General features: G+C 42.2%; 1 protein-coding gene across 2 annotated transcripts in view; it reads right to left on the bottom strand.

The window, feature by feature from the left end:
* Window positions 1–8,051: 8,051 nt before the first annotated feature.
* Window positions 8,052–18,818, bottom strand: part of LOC147016076 (cytidine deaminase-like) — a 32,957-nt gene continuing 22,190 nt past the window's right edge. For both annotated transcript variants that reach the window (XM_085848763.1, XM_085848764.1), the window contains 3 exons: window positions 18,624–18,735; window positions 15,452–15,509; window positions 8,052–8,414 (listed from right to left, as the gene is read on the bottom strand). In XM_085848763.1, the coding sequence (XP_085704889.1) occupies window positions 8,280–8,414; window positions 15,452–15,509; window positions 18,624–18,735 (305 nt within the window). In that variant the 3' untranslated portion in view covers window positions 8,052–8,279. The remainder of the gene's footprint in view (window positions 8,415–15,451; window positions 15,510–18,623; window positions 18,736–18,818) is intronic.

Raw genomic sequence — 18,818 nt, forward strand, 5'->3', positions numbered from 1 at the left:
CTGGTGGGGGAGGCCCGCCAGACAAGACGAAGGCCGAGGAAAAGCAGGAAGGGAAAGACAAACGAAAACACAGGACAAACAAGACAAAAAGAACAAGACTGATGGGGAAAAGAAAAACGTGCAGAACAAACACAACAAGGCTACCAAGCTGCAAAATAGGGGAAAAACTCCTCGCCGAGTTCCTTTTGCAGCCATGCTTGCCAAAATTATAGGCAAGCAGGCCTGTGCAACATTATTATACACTAGCAAATACAACCCATCGCTTCGCTGATGGGGACTCTGAGGTAGAGAGAGAGGAGGCAGGTGTAGGGTGAGAGGGGGAGGGGGAGGGGGAGGCAGAGAGGATGAAGAAGGGGGAGCTAGGAAAGGGGAGATAGGAAGGGGGAGGGGAGAGCGAGAAGGGGGGGGGGGAGGTGGGAGAGCGACACCTCACCAAACGTTGCTATTCACTGCAGGGGGGGGTGCATGTGTGTGTGTGTGTGTGTATGTGTGAGAGAGACAGACAGACAGGCAGAGAGAGTGACAGATAGAGGTGTGGGAGGAGAGTGCTGCATTTCATTAGGAGAGGGGAAACGAGGAGGGGACAGAGAGTAAGAGAAGGGTGGGGGGAAGGAGGGTAAAAAAAGCAGGTGAGGGGTGGAGGTGGGGTTAGCAAAGAGAATGATATGCGACGCTTAATGACCGAACACTAAAAATAAAAATAAACTCATCAGAACAGCTGTACACACAACGACACAACAGAGTTTGTAAAGTAATCTGTTGACGCATCCCCCAAAAATTTGATATTCCAGCTCCAGGAAATGAACCAAAAGCAATCACTGAAAACAATGACGTACCGCTCATGTACGACCTAATGATCCCATCGGGTGTGAACATTGAAAACAAAACATTGCGACCAGATATCATACTTGGGTACAAAAAAAAAGAGATGAAGGCATTGCTTATTGAGGTGTTAATACCGGTGATTTTGGACTAATGATGCAGAAATCAAGAAAATGACCAAATACCAAGACCTCAAGCACAAAGTGAAAAGAACCTGGAAGCTGAAGAATGCCAAAGTTGTTCCAGTGATGACGAAGAACTTCACAGAGATATTAAAAACCATCTCTGGGAATATCACTTCAAACAAACTACAGTAGGAAGCCGTTCCTGGGCTCAGTAACGATCCTGAAGAGAGTCCTCGACATAAAACTTTAAAAAGAGAAAACTTCACAGCTTGGTCCATGAATCGTGACCCCTTCGCAAAATGAAGGTGGATACTTTGAGCCCACCCTGGGAGGACTCCATATGTAGATACCAATCAACGACACACACACACACACACACACACACACACACACACACACACACACACACGCACCCACACACACACACACACTCTCACCCCCACACACACACACACACACACACACACACACATACACACACACTCACACACCCGTTCCATGATGGTAATGTAGTTTAAATGTACATACAGACACACGAACATGTACACACACAAAAATACATAAAAACGACAAACACAAAGATTTACCTTCAAACTGAGTTATTTAAAAGAGGAATTCAAGAGGGAAATTAGCAAAATTCAGTAATATATATATATATATATATATATATATATATATATATATATATATATATATATATATATATATATATATATATATATATATATATATATATATATATATATATATATATATATATATATATATATATATATATATATATCAAGTCCCAGAACACAGAATGTCGATCTCTGCTCTCTCTACCTTCACAACCACATCACGGCAAACACGTGGATGGATGGACCTTATTGTTTTTATATATGTATCGATGACGAAGTGAGGGATGGATTATATTAGGAGATCGCACAAAAAGGTTAAACAAAGCGATGTCCTGTAAAAATAAAATTGCACCTCCCGAAAAACCAACAACCAAGCAGCTTGGAGAGCGCTTGCTAAGTGGCTTAAGCACTCAAGCAAGCACTCCAATGAAACGGTTGTTAAGAAACGGCTCGTTTGGCATGCGATTAGCAAAAACATTAAACATCCACCTCCTGGAGACGCCCGAAATGTCAAATATGTCCGAATTGGACAAACTAGTATGTGGCCGTACGTGCGTGGCGGTACGTGCAAAAAAAAAACCTTCAAACCGCGAGCCAGAAACAACCACACAGGCCGTTCCTTCGCTCTCGGAAACGATGACTGGTTTGGGCCATTGTGTTATCTATAAATGCGCATAAGAAATCGAGAAATTATTATAATACAGTAAGTCATCACTATCCGGAAGTGGTGCGTGCCCGTACGGAATGTTCACATGCATTCCACGAATTATCACTTGCATTGAAGTAACAACTGCTGTGATACTTCTACACACAGAATTAATTAAAATCCAAATTAAAATCAAGTTTACCTCTCTGTCTTTGCTTGACATGACATTCGCTGCCATTGACCATTGCCACTCCTACGCCACGGTAACTGAGGCACCGATCCCCATCGTAACCGGCACGTGACGTGACGTCATCATCGGCCGGCCGCGCACCGGCCTACGCAGCAACATGTCCTTTCATTGGTTTGGTAAATAAATGGCCATAACTTGGGAATCACTTGTCCGATTAATATCAAACCTTGAAAAGGCACATCCTCAGGTCCTCCGCAATATAGCTGGCAAGTTTCAATTAGATCTGACCAGTGGTTGTTGAGAAACAGCGGTCACACACACACACACACACACACACACACACACACACACACACACACACACACACACACACACACACACACACACACACACACTGCTGGAATTATAGATAGACAAACACTTTTCTAGGAGTTGGAACTGCTTGTAAGTTTGATTCTGGAGCTAAAAATGTTGTAATTCTCCATAGTTTAAGAGATACTCGTGGTGATCACCTGTGCGGAAATGAAACAAAGCCACGAACGCTGCCGTCTCCGTGTATTTTTAAGCATTGCCATGTACCCAACGATTTGTAGCTATGATGAACAGGCATTCTATAATATGAGTGAGGAAAGGGAAAACAACTTTATCTTGAAGAAATCATTGTGGCATGTTCCAAGTCAAGGCATGGTTGAGCAGGCCAAAAAAACATGGCGGCTTCACATCCCAGCGAGGTTACCTAGGAAACGCCTTAAGACCCAGAGAGCGAGGTGGCCGAGGATCGCCTGATGAAGGATATAATTAAATAAGGCCGTTAATTATCTTCAAAAGGCGTGTTTTAAATAACCCAAACACCCAATTTTCACTCTTGGACTTCCTTGGAGTTTTCCTGGAGTGCATGCAAAGTTTCAGGCTGCTAGGTTTTATAGTTTTAGAGTTATGGAGGAGACACACACACACACACACATTGACCTTTATTCGTGTAGAAGATAATACAATAACTCCAGATAATCTCAGGTGGCATCAATGAGATTTCTCTTCAACCTCAAAAACTGAACTTTCAAACCTGTTTCCTTCCTCAAAAACCTGGTGGTGCCTTGTTAGTCTCTCTCTCTGGAATCTGGAGTACGCTTCCCCTTCATCCGCTCCCTTACTTCGAATCAGCTCGTGAGAAGTATGCCGAATGCCTCATTTAATTCTGTGTTTGCTTTAGATCTTTTGTCCCAAACAATCACTCTCTGTACCCACCCTACCTAGCACCAACTGCCTCTCAACTCTGTGTCTTTTTCACATGAGAATGTGAAGAAGTTTCTGGAAAACACTCGACTGATTCCACAACTGGCCTGCCTGCAGGAGCACAACCAGGATTTTCCTTAGGGGGAGTGGGGTGGGGGTAATGTTACCTGCTAAATGAGTAAGTAAAAGAGGTTAGGTTCACAAATTATTAAAGTACAAAATCAAGGCAACTGGGTGAGGGTCTAAGAGCGTCAATCACAGTCTCCACTGAGATACGCCGACTGCGATGCATGACCAGCAGTGCTTATCCAGTCAGACTATTTTCTCCCACTAGTGGGCCCATTGGTCCACTGGACCAAATTTTAATTGGTCTGATCAACGTAGTAACTAATAGCGATCAGTTTGCTGTGTCACACTCCACTTTGGAAAGCCCTGTACTCCTGTAACAAAATGTTTTTTGCTGTCCCTTTATTCGAGGATTATGGTTGCTGAAGTCCACCACAAAAACATGACACATACACACACTTCGTCCATTTATAGTAGATACTTGAGCCAAGGAGGGGGCACGAGTCCCTTGAGCCTCCCCTCTTGGTTGCACCAATACCTGCATGGCATCAGCTCACATGTCCTAAAAACTTGCTCTGCTGCTCTTGCACATCCTATTTCTACTCTTTTAACCCTATAATTTGCCTTCGGTTGTCTTCCATCTTCTTGTAAGTCAGCCCCAAGTCCGTCACCAGGGGTGTGTGGGATGTGAACGCACCCCCTTTTGCCCGTGATTTTTTTAAAATATGAAATCCCTTTTCACACCTTCCATTATTTAGCAGAATACAAGACCATTCACGCTTACACACTTTCATCGCATCCATACCAGCAGAAGTATACTGGATGATCATAGCATTTATTCAACTGATATGGCTTAAGCCTGGTGTTGGCTTAATGGTTTGGGTGGCTGGCTTGGATTTTCGGGTCCTGAGTTCAAGCCCTGTTTTCCACTGAATCAACACCAGGTGGGGTTGACTCAGCCTGTCATCCTTCTGAGGTCGGTGAAATGAGCACCAATGTATTGGTTGAGGGGCACAGCATCAGCACCATAGTTGCACCCCAACAAAATGAAAGCTACCTGGCAACCAAGCTGCCATATGCAAGAAGAATAAGAAGAAGAATATGGTGACTGTGAATAATCATTCCACTGGATAAATTTAGAAAAGCCATTACACCTATGTTTATTAATATAATCAAGGGTGAAGATTACTCATGTTAGGAAAGATCGTTCAGCACAACATGTGGCTTTGATCACACGACACAAGATTTGCATTGCATGGCACAGACAGTAGACATCCTTCTCAACCTTTTCAAGTCAGGCTCATCTCTGCTTATTTGATCTTGTCTTGTTTTCTGGTAGATATGACTCTAAACTAGGTGTATTAAGTTTTCCACGTGAGGAATATCTGGATATTTGTGAAATTGTAGCTCGAGTACTGTGTTGTGTGTTCTACCTTGGTGCCAGGGTGGTGAATGTGATCGCGCACTGGTTGTGACTCCTCAATACAAGTGAAGTCTGTCGTGATCCGAGTAACGAAGCTGCTAGCAAATCTGGACAATTCAATTCAGAGTAGTTGCCGATCGTAGAATTGGTGTAAAACGGACTTGTGGTGTTACTTATGAAAGGCTAAAGCACTTTATGAATTGAGCATTGTGAGATTTTTCAGTACCAGACCTTTTTGAGTGTGACCCCTGCCCCGCAATGTTTCCAGATGTTAAAGTAAAACATCTGCAATTATCAGAGTGTAATGTTGTTGATTTCCTTCTGTACCCAAACCGGGAGAGGTCGAGTTAATAAGCCATTTACACGGTGGGATGAGTTGTCTGGAGCATTGCAAGACCATGAATCAAAGGTGTTCCATCAGGAAGCTATGCAGATTACTTCAACATTCAAATTGAGCAGAAAAAAAGACACCAGAAACAACTATCGTATGTCTTCTTGATTAAAAAAAAACAACTGACCAGCATCAATTCAGCAAAACTGAAAACTATTTCACTGCATCGCTAAACCCGTCTTGTTCTGCGGACGGCAACGTATTGCCCTTCAAGGATTTCAGGAAAGATTGTTGGAGGCCAAGAACCCGGGCAATTTATTGGCATTGTTGACTTTATTCGCAGAATCGGACCAGGTCTTGTCAGACCACCTGGCCAAATAGAAGAAAAAGCAGATTGAAAGAAAGCAAAGTCCATTACACATCACCAAGTTCGCAGAACTAGATCCTTTATTGTCCAAAGCCTTTTCTTGGTACACCTGAACTCCTATCGACCGACAAGATCTTCATCCATAGCTTTATGGAGTATCTCATTCTTCCCTTCATGGCTTCAAGACAGTGGACCACCATCTCTGCTCATCTCCTATCCACAACCATGATGTTTTTCACCCCCATTAACCATCCCGAAGCTGACCTGTTTCTGGGTTTGCGGTTTTTTATGCCTCTGCGAACAAAGTCGCCGGGGCCATTATGTTTTCGGGTTGTCCAGACATACATCAGTGCTAATTTTGGTCTGTTTTTCTCTGCAACCTCTTATCCGATTGACAGTACATTTTCACCACAGGTGTGACTACGTTGTAATGATAATTGCGAGCCATGTTGGAAAAAAGGATAAAAACTTTGGACCACTTGATCTCCAAAACCACTCCAAGGACAAAAATGAAACTTGGCACATGTTAAGTACTCCCCATGGGATATGTGATTTTTTTTGATGATATCATAGTTAGCTTCCTTATGATGTCATAATTGCATACGCCGAACATTTTATCCGATCAGTATGAAAAATTTTCAGGGTCATCTTGGGATAAATTGTATGGGGGGGTGTGGGGGGGGGGAGAATGATGACATCTTCGGTCACATGGTTCAGCACCCATCTTGTTTTTTTAACATAAAAGCCATTAAAAATCTTCTCTGAAACAGCTGAACAGATCAAGGCAAAACTTCACAGGTATGATCGCCACCTATGATGTCATAGGTCATATGGTTTGGCAGCTGTGATGTTTTTGAAGAATAAACCATTAAAAATCCCCTTCTCTAGAATGGCTTGACAGATTGAGGGGAAACTTTACCCACATGTTCCCCAAGCTTTGGGGACACCATGGTGTTAACGAGTAATTAATCAGTCACATGGTCTGGCAGCCACATTGGATTGAACGAAAATCTTTTCAAAAATTATTTCTTGAGAACCCCTTAATCAATTGACGTGAAACACAATTATGATCGAGTACTCATGGGGAATATCTATATTATACTAAAACTCTCATCTTGTATGTATGTATGTATGTATGTATGTATGTATGTATGTTCCTGAAATACAGCCAAAACGGAACAGGACAGCGCAAAAATTTCTGGCCCACCTTACTCACCATTCATCTGCGGTGTGCAGTATCAAGTTTCGTTCGAATCGAGCAACGAAAAAAAATAATCTATTCCCGATTCAGTCAAGTACTCTTCGGGAGAATTTGATCAATGTAAACAACCTCAGCGGTACAGTTCGCTGGAGCTATCTTTTTCTTTCTTAAAATGATTTTTTTTTCATCAACCGCTGTCATATCACAACAGGAACTCAATGGGTTCACGGGTCATCCAGTACATTTTAAATTTCATCCTGATCGGACGCATAGTACGGCAGCCAAAATTATTTAATATCTTGAATCTGAGTTCAGGGATTTAAATAAAACTTGGTACAAGTTTGTGGAATGACGTAATAATGTGGGAGGACTTCAAAGAGTGCCCTTCTAATTTCTTCTATTTCTGTTATCAGGGAACATATGCTGTATTATTATTAGCTTCACTTATAAAACACCTTATAGCCTGTATTAAACTACATGAGTGATAAGGGATGACCTTGTTAAACACCTGACATCATTTTAATCGAGTGACCATGAGAGCAATCGAGAAGCATGACGCATCCCATGCACACCTATCGTGCCCGTGTGTACCTGGCAACTGTATTAGTAAATGGAAGAGTAGCTGACGGAGTCTGATAGATACCCATTAAATAAATAACTCATTACAGGCTGGTACAGCATATACTGCTCACTGCTGCCCTCTTCATGGCAATCTACAAATTTTCATATGCGAGAACAACCTGGCCTTGATTTTTACAGACCAGCTTCATCTGTATACTCATGTTTTGGTCTTATATCCCCCACCCCCCCTTAAATCTTTCAAGAAGGCTACCCATGGCACATCATTCATCATCTCATATATTCTCCCATACCCACCCTTGCTCTTTTATTACTCTCTCTTCTCTCGATGGTAACTTTCTCAAGGGTAGACCTTTGAGCCAGTACCTAAACCAGAATCCAACCTTTATATTGTTTTAAATCCTCAACTTATTTTGGGTTTTATTTCAGTAAATGATTCACAAGACAATTTTGAATGAAACTTGCTTTATGATTGGAAATCAAACTTTAACATCAAACATTTCACTTGGTATATTGTTGTTACGTTTAGACTGCTGTAATTAATCAATCAGGACATTTAGCTGTTTGGTTAAGACAGGTGTGACGATTGGACAATGTTTCATGTGATTTGGCAAACATGGAGTAATGCTAAACTACAGTTGTGGTATAAAGTCCTAAAATATTCGAATGAAACAGTTTATTCTGAATTATCTTTCTGTACGTATTTAGACATGGCTCGGGACACAAAGGGCAAGGGAATCAGATCCACAACGGTCCGCTTCTCATAGCTCAGATCCGGCTTGGACATCAGGACTATCCATGTCTGGCCAAACTGCCGGGAGACAAGAAGTGCAGAGTGCAACAAAGTTAATGGTACGAATCGGTTTGCACCACAATAGTAATATAACGAGCAATTAAAGATTGCATACCCTTGTCTAGACTTTTTACCTCCACCACTGAAGGTGAAGGAGGTGATGCTTTCTGTCTGTCTGTTTATGTACAGGATATCTCAAAAAGTTGTGGATGGATCCGGATAAATTTTGTGGACAGGTTTGGTGTATGACATGGAAAAACTGATTAGATTTTGGTGAAGATCCAAATCCGGATCTGGATACGAGAATTATTTAATTTTCAAAGTAATTCTTCACCATTGAGAGATATGACTAAAAACAATATAGTACTATATAGCATGATATTTCAAAAATGTATTGGGCCCGACATGTTCTCGTGGATCAGGCATTACGTGGCAGAGGTATGCGCTCTACCAAGTGCCCTTCTAGTTTGGTATGTTTTATCGTACATATTTATGGACGTACTCACGTTCTAATTGTACATACTTTAGAGACGTACTCACATTCTAAATTCTGCTCTTGCGTATGGCAGCTTGGCTGCTGCGTAGCTATCATTTTGTTGGGGCACGACTATGCCGCTGATGCTGTTCCCCTCAACCAGTACACTGGTACTCATTTTGCCGACCGTGGAAGGATGATAAGCTGAGTCAACCCCACCTGGTGTTAATACAGCATCTAACGGGGCTCAAACTCAGGACCCTAAGATCCTAAGCCAGCCACTAAGCCTACACTCTAATTGTACATTCTTAATAGACGTACTCACCTTTTAATTGTACATACTTTATAGAGGTACTCTGTTGAAAAAAGAGAACATGTACCAAACAAACAGACAAACAAACAAATGGACGCAAATTCAATACCCTCTCCTTTGGCGAGGTTAACTAGAGATTTCACAGAACAAGTTACCCGGCCCAGTGTTCAAATCCATTCTTCAATTTAAATAATAATAATGATTTTAAAGTTAGTTTTGTTTTAAATCCAGAAGTTTATCACTATTGCAGCAGTCCAATGCATCACCTTATTTAACATATCCAAGTACAGTACTGCAAAACTGGAGGTTCTTGGAAGTGATAAAAAGGCAATTTTTGTTCCACAGTGTTTGAGTATATAATTAAATAGAAATAAAATAAAGATTGAAAAGTCGTATAAATAAATAAATTTCGGAAGTTTATCACCGTTGACGATTACATCACCCAATCTAACAAGTTACGTTAGTTCTTCATGGCCGTTGTTTGTGTCCTTTATAACATCCTTAAAACAGTAAGTCTCCTGTTTGGAATGATTTTCAATTTTGTTTACCTGCCAGCCAGGCAGACAAAGTAAAAATTATCTCACTCCTCTCTGCGCATGTACAATCGGGACGAGATTTAGAGACAAAGTACTGTAAAACGAGAAAATTGTCTTTTTATTCATGTTTAAAATATAACATTCAATTTAAATAAGTTGCTCCTCGAACATAAACTGATGTTTGTAGACACATAGATGGACAGATGGACATGAACCAATATTGCAAAGCCCTGCTTTTCACTTGGCATGTGCGGGGTAACAATTATATTATCGGTTACATTTTCCAATGTCATAAAGATCTGTTACTTTTATTCAACAGTCATCTCTATCCAAATTTAACATTGCATTCAAAACACGAGTTTATTTTTTTTTGAATACATCATCGAGGCTCATGGAAGAGGCTACTAGTACACTGAATGAATCAAGATGTAAAATGACAAAAGGAACAGGAACAGTGGAGAGAGACTCTGCTGTTGTCCACCAACAGCAGAGTTGAAGGACAAGATAGAGGGAGATGGACAAACAATGGGTGTAGCAAGGAATAGAGGCAGGAAAGCATGCATGGGGAAAGGAAACTCTCAGGAGGGTAAAACTGGAAATTTAGAAGGAGAAGAGCTTGGGTGGGGCGAGGGGGTGTTGACGAGGGTAGAAGGGATCATGGTGTTGGATTTGGGTTGATCTGAGATGGTGGTTAACAGTTTTCTTAAAGACCTGGAAGGAAGAATGAGATAGAAGAGAATGTGAAAGTTGGTTCCACAGGTGGGAATAAAAAAAGAGGAACGAATGAGTGGAGGTGAGCATTGATCCTGGATTGAGGAAGTTGCATCAGAAGTGAGTTGATATGTCTGCAGCCTGCAGAAACCTGGGAGGGGAAGGGGGTGGGGGGGGGGACACGGGAAGAGCACAAGGTGCAAGACCCAAAAGGGGGTGGTAAAAAACAGACCACTGACCTTGCTGTGATGGGAAAGTGATACGCCCATCAACTTAACTTCATTGTGTGAGATTCCAATTATCTTGAAGGCTTTGGTTTCCATGGCATTGAGCTGAGCCAGGTGTGGGATTGGGGAGAGCGGTATGCCACCAAGCTGCAGATGAAGGCCTTGTAGTTTAATGGGAGTTCAAGGGTGCCAAGGAAGGAATTTGTATGACGAAGGATGCCCAGTCAGTGCATGGTTGGCCTCACAAAGATTGTGGTTGACAGTGAGACCCAGAAGTTTGAATGACTGAAGTTCCTCAAGAGGATTGTTAAGAAATTAGATGGAGCGGGGGGGGGTGCGAGATGGTCCTTTCAGAGACATAGTGAGAGTGTGAGATTTGTTTGTATTGAAAGACATTTTCCAAGTGTTTGACCAGCTTGTACTTTTGTCAAGATCTGAAGAGAGAGGAGGGCCTGCTGCCTGCCTGTCTGAAGGAGGAGGGATGTCATGGCAGAGGATGGAGTCATCAACAAATAGATAAAGGGGATTCTCCAAAGAGTTGGAGAGGTCATTATTAGCTAGGCTTTGTGGTACTCCTGCTTTGACAGGGAGACGAGATGAGAGGATCCCTTTGAGAGCCAGGCATTGCCTAGGAGACCAGAGTAAGTCGGTAAGTCATGTGTGGAGTTGGCCTTCGATGCCATAGGCAGAAAATTGGAGAGCAAGGCATGGCACCAGACTATCAAATACCTCATGATATGTCTATAGAGATGGCTCTGATCTTATGTGTGACCTGGGCTGGGTCACCACCATTATTGGGTGAGCAGAAGCAGCATGTTCAGAGTAGAGCAAACAGGTCTAAATTCAAACTGATGGTTTGAGATCATGCCGTTGGAGAAAAGGGAGGATTTCAAGTCAACTGCAATGATAGATTCCAAGACCTTGCTGATTGGAAGTAAGCCAATACATCAGTAATTAAGCAGATCAATTTTTTCACCATATTTATTTCCAGGCTGTGATGTTGGCTTACTTCCAAGCAGATGGAAGATGATTGAGGAAAATGATAGGGTGATCAGAGCAAAAACGAATGTGCAAGACCAGCAGAGCAGGTTTTTTTAGCACATGGGGGCTGATGCCGTGTTGGCCAGTTGCACAGTCAGTCGAGGGTTGCCAGAAATGTCTTCACTTTCTCAGGTGAAAATGACACCGGGAACAGAAGCAGTTGGGTGTGAATGGGAAGGGTGGGTCCCTGAAGCAAAGGGTTGGGTACAAAGGATTTTGGAGCAAGCACAGAATTTAGGCATTCGGCCTTCTCATGAACAGTCACCTGTGGTGCCATTGGAAACGAAGGAAGTGATGAAGGAGCGTATTCCAGACACACTTGTGTAGTCCTTGTAGAGTTGTCTGAGGTTGCCTTTTGTTAGATTTGCCTTCCAGGAAGAGAAAGCAAGTTGTTTCAAGAAAAGTGCCTTACCTCGGGATTCAGTGTACAGTACTATTGGCGGGAAGGTGGGATAATGGCAGAAATCCGGGTTAGAAAGTTCATAGATTGAGTCAGGCTCATGGAATCACAGGAGTCCTTTGCTGCAGTTCCATGGTTGGTGAAAGCCAATTGGCATGGTCACAGTTCAAAATGGAATGGCACTCGGTAGAGTGCATACCTCTGCCAGGCTGAATAGTTGACGTTTTGTATTACACCGATAGGCCGGATCTGCATCCAGACCTTAACGGAAATCTAATCAGCTTGTTGCTGTCACATACCCAACTCATGCGTCAAGTTTTGTCGAAATCTGCCCATAACATTTTTTTAGATATCGTGCTACATATCGTTTTTGACAGTATCTCTCAATTGTGAAGAATCACTATAAATTCTTATATCCAAGTCCAGGTGCAGATCCAGATCCAGATCTTCAAAATCTAATCGGTTCACCAAAATCTGTCATACACCCAATCTCTCCACCAAGTTTCGTCCGAAACCGTCCTTAACTTTTTGAGATATCCTGCTCACAAACAAAAAGACAGACAAACAAAAAGGCTGTAGCCTGACAAGCATGACGCAAATCATGCAAATGACGTCATTGTCACCTTGACATATGTAGTCAAAAAACATTGACAGCCTCATGTTAATCCTTCAGAATCCTCCGGTAAAGTTTGATGAAGATATCTGAAGGTGTTCTTGAGTTATCGCACTCACAGACAAACATACAAACGAGACAGACTGACATATGATGAAAATTTTCAATTTTCGTCATCATAATGCACAACACCAACCAATATACTTGAAAAATCTTCGATTTTTACAGGTTACAAGGAAGATGTCGTGCATAGTACGATACTTGCGAAATCCATAAAACAAGTTTGACCTCAAAAAGAATTGGTGGTTGAATTAAATGACTTGATATACAACTCTTCAAATTTCAAGTCAAGAGGATGCAAATTGAGGATTTTCGAAATCTTATCCAAGTTGTTGACTTTTGGCCAAAGTTGACCTCAAAAATAATTGGTGGTTGAATTCAATGAACAAATATGCAACTCCTCTTCGAATTTCAAGTCAATTGGATGAAAATTGTCAATTTTAGAAATTCGGCCTATGTTGACCTTTTGGCGAAAGTTGACCATCCAGCTGTAGGCATTAGTTGTGGTATAGTCCAGCCTTGTGGCACCAGTGAGGGTGTTCATGTGCCTGACACAGCAGGTGAAAAGACACCCTGACAGTTCTCCATCTCGACATGTCTCCGTCTCCGTCTCCGTCTCCGGCTCCGTCTCCGTCTCCGTCTCCGTCTCCGTCTCCGTCTCCGTCTCCATCTCCATCTCCGTCTCCGTCTCCCTCTCCCTCTCCCTCTCCCCCTCCCCCTCCCCTCCTCTCTCTCTCTCTCTCTCTCTCTCTCTCTCTCTCTCTCTCTCTCTCTCTCTCTCTCTCTCTCTCTCTCTTACCTCCTGCTAGCCATTGGTGCACTGGTTGTACTGTCATTGTGTCTGCTTGTGGTGGCCTGTAAGTGCTCTGTGTTGCCACTTGTTTTCCCATCCCCAGTTCGCTCCCTTGTTTCTGTTTGTAAACTTTTCCCCGTGTTTCCCATGTATGTTTACAAGAGGGAGAGCCAGAGAGCACATTTAGCGATACCGGTAAGGGTTCGTCGGTTTTTTGCGCGGTGCCCTGTCGGTTTTTGCTTCTCACCTCAAACCCTTTTTATTTATATTTTCCTTTTGATTATCTTTCCTGAAGTTATTTTTGTTGCTCCCTCTTTCCTGAAGTTAGGGAAATTCAGAGCGTTTTGTTTACTTCCTATTCCCGAAGCTCGGGAAGGGAAGACTACGTTGTATATTTCCTCTCCCTGAGTTGGAGAGGGGTAGTAATTGTGGCTTTTTCAGTATGGCAGCTGCTCCTTCTCAATTTACTGCCTTTGAGAGCCTGACCCGTAAGAATAGGTTCTTCTGTGTGCCTCCGGAAAGTGACGTTAGTGTTGAAGACGTCGTTCACGCAGCCGGTCGTGTTGTCAGGATCGACAAGGTTGTTGCCGTGTCGTAGACGAATAAGCGTATCGTGTCCCCCAAATTGTCGAACAAGGTTTGATTGTCGATCCTGATTTATTCATTGTGGCTTCCCCACTTGACAATCAAAGTTGTGATATCAAATTGTCCCCCTTTTGTTTCTAACGATATATTAGTTAAAGAACTGTTCCGGTATGGCACCGTCATGTCTCGTATTTCCACGATTCCCTTTGGATCAAGGAATAACAATCTGAAACATGTGGATTCATTCCGGTAGCACGTGCTCATGATCCTGAAAGATTCCTGGATGGATTTGAATCCTATAATAAAATTAACGCACCAGCCAAATAAATACACTGTTTAGGTGTCCACCAATGTTTTAAAATGTTTTGCTTGCAGACAATTTGGACATGTTAAGCATGACTGTCCTCGGAAAGAGAACACTTTCCAAGTACAGCCCCCCCTCCCACCTTCCCTCCGTGCCAGGGATAACCGACCCCACTACCTCCTCTCCACCGATCCAAACATTCCCGCCATTGATCCCCACCCACCCCACCACCGATCCAAACATTCCCTCCTTGAATCCCACCCACCACTTGGAATCAAGTGATGTTCCCTCCACTGCAGGAACTTTTTGTAACCATCCCTCGTCAATGATAGACCTTATCCCACAGACCACAACATTAAACCACAACTTTCCTCCCACTATAACTGATCTTTCCTATCCCTAAAACAACTAATGAAAATCCTTCCCCTACGATTAGGCCCATTCCCTCCCCTCTCCCCCCTAATCTCTCGAAACTCATCCCCCCCCCCACCAATTAAACCGGATGAGTTTCAGTTAGTCTGAGCAAAAGGGAAAAAAAAAATCTACAAATAACAAATGAAAATGATCAACATGTAAAAAAAACAAACCACAACCGAAAACTGAAAACCGAAAACTGAAAACCTACTCCTGCCGCAGTTTTATCCGTCGTTGCAGAAAATCGATTCTCAGTGTTGGAGGACATCGTCATAGATGACCCCTCACCTTCATCTACTGATCCGGAAACTGATAATGTGACTGAGCCACAACAATTAATAACTCCCCTTCCTCCTGCTCCTCCTAAAGCAGCTGCTTTCCCCCCTCCTCCCGAGAGCAGCTTCCCCATCCCCTCTCTCTATGGACTACGTCCCATCTGATAACGTGGAGGGTTGTGACGAGAATGAAGAGGTGATTCATGAAGATCATATGACACCACAGCAGAGTCATCTGATGTAGATGACTGTTAGTGAATGTAGCGACTTAATAGTGAGACTTGTGACGGAGCGGTTGTGAACCCAACCTCGAGAAGGACCTGACGACAGCCACCACACGGTGTAATGTACGTGTCCACCATTTCACTGCAAAAAAAAAAAAACGAGCATCATGTTATCAATGAATTCAAATTCATTCCAACTTCATCGATTTTAGGGTGAACAAGCCGGTAGGCGACATGTCTGCTCGCTCTTGATGGAGCATTTCACCGAAGTTTCATCAAAATCAGACTCTTTCTCTTCGAGATATTCGCAATTGACCGTTTCTGAAATGTTCGACATGTACTCGCCCAAAACCTATCTCCTCCTACAAATATTTTTTGTTAGGGCTACAAATTGGCATGAAAGGAGCTCGATAGATTGCGCACAGAGCTCTAAGCTTCGATTTTTCGATTTTTGGGGGGATTTTTTTCGATTTTTTGACCACTTTAAAGGGCCGTTGCTACGCCGTTGCTAGGGCCCGGGGTCCCATATTCGAAAGCACATGATTCCTAGAAATATTGGTCCTACCTACCAAATTTCATTGGAATCGGTTGAGTGGTTTAGCCTCTCGGCTTGACCAAAGTTTCACGGACAGACAGACAGATGGAAATGTCCAGAAAAGGGTGCTCTAGAGTGGAGCGAGCAGCCAATATAACAAACAATTTTTCATAACAGACAATGAAACAGGAAGAACAAGAAAAAGAGCAATCAGAGATTGCAGACCCTCACCAGGACTTGTTGAGTACAGTGTGTTGTGTGGTGTTTGTGTTCTGGTGTGTTACGTAATTAATAAGAGACATAATTAGAACTGCCACTTTATAACTGCTGGCAGTGATGACCGGGTACCAAGACGTCTCGCTTTTATTGGACACCTAATCCTGACCCATGATGTTTTTCATCATTTCCTCCACCACTGAAGGTGGAGGAGGTTATCTTTTCACCCCTTTCTGTCTGTTTGTTTGTTTGTTTGTGTACAGGATATCTCAAAAGGTTGTTGACGGATCTGGATGAAATTTTGTGTACTGGTTCAGTGTTTGACACGGACAAACTGAAATGATTCTTCACTGTTGAGAGATCGGGCCAAAACTGATATATAGCATGATATCTCAAGAAGTTGCAGACGGATTTGGATGAAACTTGGTGGACGCGTTGGATGTGTGACAACGACGAATTGATTCAATTTTGGTGAAGATCCGAATCCGATCATTTTTAAAGTGATTCTTCAGCATTGAGAGACAGGGCTAAACTTATATATATATATCACAATATCTCAAAAAGTTGTGGACGGATTCGGATAAAACTTGGTGGGCAGGATGGATATGTGACCACGGCAAATTGATTCGATTTTGTTGAAGATCCAAATCCGGTGCCACAACTTTTTGAGATATTGCTTCATTTTTAAAGTGATTCTTCACCATTGAGAGCTATGCATTTCAATAAAAGACATTATCAAAGCTTTTCGACTCACACTCCTCAGGAAAAATCTGCAAGCACATGAAGAAAAAGCACCAAACTCTTGTTTTTAAAGTTACAATGTAATGTGCTCAATGTTGATTGGTTGATGGAAAGAAAGGATGGGATCACCTGTTTGGTGGACCCATATAGCACCATGAATATAATGAGTAAGCGGAAGAGAACCATCATGAATAATGATTCGGTGGAGATGAATCACCAAAGTACCGGCAGAAACACAATGCTAATTTGCTGAGAGCGAGTTGGGGTGGTGGTTATCATGATGACTCAATGTTGACTGTGGTCGAGTTGTCACATGGTCAAGCCATCATAGTCAGAATAAATATAAAGTTTGGACAAATTATTTCTGTTTACAAAGAATGGGATTGGTTGACCTGATGAATGTGGCCTCCATTACACAAAGGTGAGCTAAACTGCATCCTCTACTTGGGATTTTAAACCAGCCGATATGATATTGCTCTGCACACTGAGGATTATTCAGTAAATGGTGACCAATTGCAGAGGCACAGGGAATAGTTGTCATACTTTGTACATTCTTAGAAGCACAAGTTGGTTTCCTCTGTTCGGTTGACTGACCCTGTCTGATCCCCAAAGGGACGGGTTGTTTAATGCGATCCTTCAATTTCAAAAGATATTTGGCCCACATACCAAGTATCACACTGGCACTAAAATTCGTAAATAATCTTACTGATATGAGAGGCAGGCAGAACATATTTTTGGACTGACGGAAGGAACTTGCGGGTAGTGAAAATCACTTGTGGTTGAACAGCATAGTAAGAATGGGACACTGTCTGTTCGATCTGGTTTTCAAACCATTGAGACACTTTGCCTTTCCAAGGTAGACGTAGGTATACAGGACATTTACCAGGTTCGATTATAAGCTTCGTTGGTGGGTTCAGGAATATATATATATATATATATATATATATATATATATATATATATATATATATATATATATATATATATATATATATATGTATTGATGACCTGTCCACGATACCCATTATCAAGAAGCATAGTCTTGATGGTCTCAATTTCAACATGGAGTTTATCTGTGGAGCAGATATTTCTTGCTCTATTCTCCAAGATACCAATCAATCCAATCTTGTATCGAGAGGACCTGTAAGAGTCCTATCGAGTAGACCGTCCAGTAAAAGTAGATTTAAGTAAGGTAGACTGTGGTTTTACAAGCGTCGGCTGATTTCTCAACAAAGACGTCGAAGAAGGGAAATACGCCAGAGCATGCTATCTCTAAGGTGAACTCTAGGGATGGATAGAGAGAGTTCAGGTATGCCAAGAAGACTTTACATGCTGAGGTTTACTCAAAGACAGCAAAGGTGTCATACACGTACCAATAATAGATGGAAGGGGGTTGAACTCCAAGATGTGGATCTGCAAAGGCACGTTTTTCACAGTAACCTACAAAGATGTTTGCCAAGATGAGGCTTCGAGGGGATCCCATCGCTACACCATCAATATGAGTGTACATTCAATCATTGAAATTGAACTCGAAACAACGGGTCGGCATATTCATCAATATGAAAATCTTGGATGGAAATTGAGGATTTTAGAAATCACAAAGTTGTTGACCTTTGGCCAATATTGACCTTTTGACCTCAAAAACAATAGGCTTCTTCCTTATGACAAATTCTGCCATGTGATGAAGTTTCATGAAGATTGGTTTAAAATTGTGACCTGAGGGCGAAACTCGCTGTGTGTTATGCTCATTTCTGAATGCATTACCTGCACACAGCAATTGCTTTGAAGTTGTGATATCCTTCCGACACGGCTTTGTTCACAGCTACCCGCTCTGCACAGAGGCCCAGATAGTTGCATGCATTTTCCACATTACAGCCTGCACCACACAGAAATCATTGTTACAGCATAGGTGAACATCTTCATGCCAAAAGAACCTTGAAATAAATCAATGTATCATCA

Source organism: Eptatretus burgeri, chromosome 12, assembly GCF_056783735.1.
Source record: "Eptatretus burgeri isolate ZD-2024b chromosome 12, Ebu_testis_v1, whole genome shotgun sequence".
NCBI lineage: Eukaryota > Metazoa > Chordata > Myxini > Myxiniformes > Myxinidae > Eptatretus > Eptatretus burgeri.